This window comes from Primulina tabacum, chromosome 5 (assembly GCF_025594145.1).
Source record: "Primulina tabacum isolate GXHZ01 chromosome 5, ASM2559414v2, whole genome shotgun sequence".
Classification (NCBI taxonomy): Eukaryota; Viridiplantae; Streptophyta; class Magnoliopsida; order Lamiales; family Gesneriaceae; genus Primulina; species Primulina tabacum.
The window spans coordinates 33,194,065-33,200,668 of NC_134554.1; the positions used below are offsets into that span (position 1 = coordinate 33,194,065).

Here is a 6,604-nt window from a genome sequence, read left to right on the forward strand (position 1 = left end):
TTGTTGGGAAACTCAAACGGAATCTCATTTGAGTGGTGTCTTCCCCAAACAAAACATGCATTATACCTTTCTTGTTGAACTTTTATCGATGTCGAGGTCTCGAAGTCGAAGCGAGGCACAATGAATCTGAAATGGTAATGTTCAATAGATACAAGATCAACATTCCATTCAATCCATACATGTACTTAACAATATTCATTCTCGGTACATTTTGGACGGCATAACGACGTATTATTTCGATACCGATCAACTCAATAACATATATATAATATCAACAATTCCCAATTCTCAATAATCATTCACCACACTTCAAAATCTGCATAATCCCCTATACCCATTTTCTGAAAATACAAAATAATCACATACGATAATCTTTCTTCGATCCGTTTTGAAATATACGTTCAGAGACATCACAAGAATACATAATAACCATCAATATCTGATTTCTTCAACATCTTAACTTACAAACATGTAGAAAGTTAACAATACTTACTTCCTTTTGTAGCCAATAGCAAGAGGAGTACGAATATCACCTCGGATCGAAAATCGGATAACTAAATGTGAGACAATCACAATTCTAAGCTAGGGAGAATTTGGAGCTTTTTTTAATCTCTTTCTCTCGGTTATTGCTGATGGAGATGAAGAAATGAAAGTGTTACACATTATATAGCTCATGCCATGTGTCAACTTAGTGTGCATGCTGGACCTCTCGCGCATATGCGCGCCCTTAACTCGCGCATATGCGCGAGACATATTGTCTCGGCATCAATACCTCGCGCATATGCGCGCTTCATCTCGCGCATGTGCGCCAAAGTCTCTGGAGGTGTCGCGCATATGCGCGCCTTATCTCGCGCATGTGCGCCAATACTTCTGTACTTTTCGCGCATGTGCGCCGGTCTAGTGGCGCATATGCGCCGAGTTCATCTCATATCTATAATTTGCATCTACTTTCTCGTCTCTTTCGGTCCGATACAAGACGTCTACAGTTACCTTAATTATCAACAAAAAAAAATCTGATTATGATAATCAAATTCTCGGGCCTTACACTGAATTTGTTGAAGAGATGAATGAAAAGATTGATTTGATCAGAAAAAGAATGAAAGCATCTCAGGATCGTCAAGCTAGCTATGCAAATACAAGGCGTAGACCTTTGGAATTTCAAGTCGGTGATCAAGTTTTTCTAAAGGTGTCACCATTTCGCGGCACAATGAGATTTGGGAAAAAGGGAAAGTTAGCTCCACGTTATATTGGACCATATACTATCGTTGAGAGGATCGGTTTGTTGGCTTATAGATTGAACTTGCCGCAGAGTTTGTCTACTATACATAATGTGTTTCATGTATCTATGCTGCGGAAGTATGAGCCAGATCCATCTCATGTTCTGAGACACGAGAATGTGGAGTTAGATAGTTCTCTTAGCTATGTTGAGTATCCTTTGCAAATTCTTGATCGCAAAGAAAAGCAGCTTCGTAATAAGACGATTCCTCTAGTCATGGTGCAGTGGAGAAAACATGGGACAGAAGAGGCAACATGGGAGCTCGAGGCTAGAATGCGTCAAGAATGGCCTCATTTGTTTGAGAATGTGACAAATTACTCCATGTACTCTGAGTTTCCTATGTACTAGCAGTAATGTAAATTTGAATTCCTTTTATCTTATTTGTATTGAATATTCTGATTTCGAGGGCGAAATCTTTGTTAGAGGGGGAGAATGTGATGACTTGATATTAATAACTCAATTATTTGGCAAGAATTGATATTAATTATTTTAAAGTGCGAAATTAAAATAATTAAGCTAAATAAATTTAATAGTGTGTTAAAAATGTGTATTAGAAAATATCGGAAGTATAAACGATATTAAAATACATGTCGGAATTAAATAGCACATGGAGATGAAATAAATTGGACCAGGTCACAGTCTAGCATTTTGAGCAAACATTTAATAATTGCAAATGCATATTTATATATTTGTGGGTTGTATATTTTTATGGGTTATTTTATAAGGAAACCCATTTCCCCTTCACCATTCCCGTAAGTCTTCTCCTCAACCCTACCTCACGCCTCACCCTCTTCACCAGCTACCTTCTTCGTGTCTTGTGGTTCAACCACCATAGCTGACAGTAATTTATCCAGCAACCATCAGCTGAAGCTCGTGCACCTTGTTCCTTGTTTGAATCGAAGAAGAGACGAGCTCTTCCATTGTGCAGCGAGCTGCGTGTTGCTGCTGCAACATTTTTCCAGCCCTTTGCTTGCCTTCTTATTTGTTCCTTGGAGGATTGTAGAGGCTAATTCTTGCTTCATTTCAGTTTATAGGAAGCTTTGGAAGGTAATCCCTAAGCCTAGAGTTGCAAATTTGTTCATGGGTTTCATTCTTAGCTACTGCGATATTTCGAGATTTTGGTGTCTAGTTTTTTTGGATATTTGGGTATGTTACACGAAGAATATCGACTTGTGGTTCAAATAAAACTTGTAGAACGTTGTGTTAGCTTTCTACAGCCACTGGAAAATCGTAATTACAATAAGAAAGGATTTGATATGATTTTTCTACCATAATGTGTCAAAAACCGAACTCTGTACTGATGCGTGCAGAAGACATTCTGTAATTCGAGTTTGAGACATGTTTTCACTCGGATTCTGGACTTGTGATCTAAATGAAAGTTGTAGAGCTATGTCTTGTCTTCGAAACGATAATTGACCCGTTAAATTCCATTAAGAATTGACGGAGTTATGCTCATTTTACCGAATCTGCTCAGTCTGGGAATTCAGTCCGCGAGTTGGTGAGTAATAGCATGTTCTTGCTTAATTCTGGAATTATCTACTAAGATTTTGGGAATGATTTCTTCTAAGAAAACTTAAATATTTGAGTTTTCTTTCATTTACAATTGGCGGATTTTGAATTGGGTCAATAATGAATTAGATATGAATTTTATGCTACAAAGTGTCGAACCAGAATCTGTACAGATTTATTGTTTTTAAAGTTTCTTGTTTTTGGTGTTTATCAGCATCTAGATGACCGATTTTTGTGTCGGTATCTTCTGATGAAATGTGGGATTTTAGTTAGGATTTCAGCCATATATGATAAGTGTAATTCAGTTAGGTTTTGATTGAGTTATGACCTTAAAATCGATCCTAGGTACAAGCTGGAATTTGTAAATTGTAATTGGATAAGAGTTGAGTATTTAATTGATGAAAATAAATTAATTGCCACAGGTTTTGATAACCAGGAAGCGCCGAGGTCTTCGTAATTATTGTGGTAATTAATTTGAAGGTTAAGGTACGGATTGATCGATTTCTTACAGCGTCTATGTCGACGTGTAATTTAATTGATGTGAGTTAATTGATTTTATGTGAATTATGTGATTATGTGCTCTTTGTGGAATTTGGATGCAAATTTAAGATTATTTCTCGTTTTCTTAAAATAAAACATGATTTTCAAATATATTGGAATAATCTATGGATTGATATACATTGTTGAGCACACATTCATATTGAGCCCTTCAGTTATTGATACCCGTTGATATTCGATTGAGATCTGTATATGATATTATATTGTGTCTTGTGGATTTTGGGCACCTTGACTCGGTCCGGCTTAGGTAGTTACTGACATCAAGTGTGAAGCCATATCCCCAGACACTGTCCGCTGAGTCGTGGACCAGCTCGAGCATATATTATGATTGTTGATATCGATCCTTTGACTCCTGATATCCAGACATCTTGCACCCGTACATGCATTGCATTGATTTCATTACATGTCATTTATATATGCTGTAATTTATTTGATCTTTGTACTGGGGTTTGACCCCTGTCCTTTGGGACTGCTGTGGTTTGTTCTGTGTTTCCATAGCAGGTCATGTAGGTGGTTTGTCTTCGGCTGCTCAGGATGAAGCACCGAGGGGCGCTAGAGCTCTTTGAGTTTTGAGCTCAAGCCTTTATTGTTTTTCTCTGTGAGTTCAGTCACCGAGTCCCTAGATATTATATTTATCTATTATGGAGTCTATGTATTACCGGGGTATGCCCCGAGTAGTTGTATATTGTGTTTGTGGAGGGTCGTTGTTGTGATTGTGCCTGGTTGGCATTGTTTCGTATTGAATGTTTGTTGAGAGTTTTGATTTAGTCGTTTTGGTTATTTTATATTTTTCCGGTATATCCTATTTACGGGGAGGTCATGCCGAAATTTTTTTGGGCCAAAAAGCAAAATTTTTAACTCGTTTTCGCTGTTTATACTAATTAATCCTGATTGTGTGTTAATAAAATATTAATCAGGAACAAGGCCCTCACAATAATACTGTATTATATGTGAATAATCAACTTGTTTATGTCGAATATTTCGAATCTGAAACGACAGATATAGTCAGAAGCGCACGATAGTCGATTCAGTATTTATTCTGGTGACAGAAAATGTATGATTATTCAAAAAGACAGTTTTGATATAAACAGAGGAGATCTGTTGTAGCAGAGTTTGTACTGAAATGTATGCATCGTCGACAGATGAAGACAGAAAAATAGAAACCAGGAGGTTGGTTATATAGATTATCGATTCTTGAATAGAAATGGGAGTACATTTCTATGGATTGTGTGACGACACTACTGAAATCTGGATAAGATTGTGCTATGATGTAATTATGATTGACATATTGCTTGAATATGCTTATATGATGTTGTACAGGATGACATACAGATATGGCCAGACAAATGAGATGTATGTCAAAAAAGTAGGCAAATTGCACTGAATGCCAAATTTGATTTTATCATATCCCTGATTTTCGGATTATTTTGTACTTTTGGCATAATATACAACAAGATCTTTCACCTATCGTTTATAGATCAACGGATAGTCGGAGCGAACTATCCTGATTCTGAAGAATATCCAGGAACTATAGTGCTGGATGTTAGCACTAGTTGACATGATTTATTGTCACTTGTAAATTATCGTATAACGATAGTTATCAAATGGGTATCGAGATAGCATCATTCGAGGCATTGTACAGTGAAAACTGCAGATTTTCTTCGTATGAGGATTATATATCGTGATATCTGAGATTGGATTTGATAGGATCACAGAAAAAAAGAAAGAAATTGAAACTGATTCGGAAGAAAATAAAGACAGCTCAGAATAAATAGACTGAATATGTCAACGTGGGATGATGACTGTTGATATTCGAGGTTGAAGATGGAATATAACCTTGATTGAAAATTATCAGATTGATAGGAGATGATAGTATTGATTTATTATGAACTGTTAATTGGTATATACGGATATAGTATAGCCAGTATTGTGAGATTGATTCTATCATCAGTTATTCGAGTAGTATTATGAGATTATACTCCTTGCATTATATTCCAGATTGGAGTTAGAGATTCAGGAAAGAAGAATAATCTAGAATGAAGACTATTCTGCTGTTAATATACAGTAAAGTCGTCAGGGTATCAAAGAAGATTATTCCTTTTGTGAAAGTTCATGGAGGGCGTTGTGATACTGAAGAAACTATTTGGGAAACAAAATCTGATATGAGACTGAAATTTCAGAATGTTGCATTGCAATGAGTTTTCTGATTAACCTCTATTATACATTTCTTTCTTTATCTGATTTGATTGCCTATGATTTCGGGGGACAAAATCGTATCTTAGAGGGGGAGAAATGTAATGCCCGAGATTTTTATATCGTAATCTGAAGCTAATCTGAAATGAGTTAGTGATTAATTGATGTGATTATAGCCGGAACGGATTAGACCGAGAAAGACGAGAATAGACCCAAAATTATGTGCGAGGGTGTGCCATTCGCGCACATGCGCGACGTGATGCGCAAGCCATGCGCGGATTTGGCAGAAGACCCCGCACATATGCGCGGCGTGAGGCGGGCATATGCGCGAGGTGTCCAGTAGCCAAGGGCTGGAACAGAACATTGCGCACATGCGCGACGTGAGCCGCGCACATGCGCGAGGTAGGCAAGAGTTGGGCGCACATGCGCGGGTGAAGTCGCGCATATGCGCGAGCTACGGTAAAGGTTACGCGCGGAGACTGAGGTCTCGCGCATATGCGCCTAGGAGTGTCGCGCAATGCGCGTGTCGCGCATATGCGCGAGACGTGCTGCAATGTACATCGAACCACTTGCCTTACATGCACGAGATATAATATATATATATAATATATATATATAAATGCAAATCTTCATTCAGCAGCCGAGAGTTTACGGGACAAAAGGCTTCAAGTTGCTTCGGCGTGGGAAATTGAGATTTACGAGAAATCCGTCCGTCAGATTTTGAATCCGCCGACTTCAGTACTGATTTTGTCTATCGACGAGGCTACAACTGGATGTAAGTTTGTTATGTTTAGACATGATTTGGATTATGATATTGTCAGAATTGAATATAAATCATATATGGTGTTTCTGATATAGTAGACATTATATTTTGAAGTCCATTGAAGACAGACTGTTTATGTAATTCTTAGATTTTCAGAGTTGTATTTGGTAAGATTCAATATCAGAGTTGTATTGTCATTCTATTATAAGTTGTACTAATATTGATTATGAGTGCTGTTATTATATCCGTGATGTTGAGACTGACAAGGTTAGCGAAATGTAGTTTATATCGTCGCAAACTCAGTG

The 6,604-nt window shown here is 37.5% G+C and overlaps 1 protein-coding gene across 1 annotated transcript; it reads left to right on the forward strand.

Moving 5' to 3' along the window:
* Window positions 1–1,063: 1,063 nt before the first annotated feature.
* LOC142544336 (uncharacterized) lies at window positions 1,064–1,624 on the forward strand. Its single transcript, XM_075651396.1, has one exon. It carries the CDS (start codon window positions 1,064–1,066, stop codon window positions 1,622–1,624), a length of 561 nt encoding a protein of 186 aa, XP_075507511.1.
* The last annotated feature ends 4,980 nt before the right edge of the window (window positions 1,625–6,604 follow it).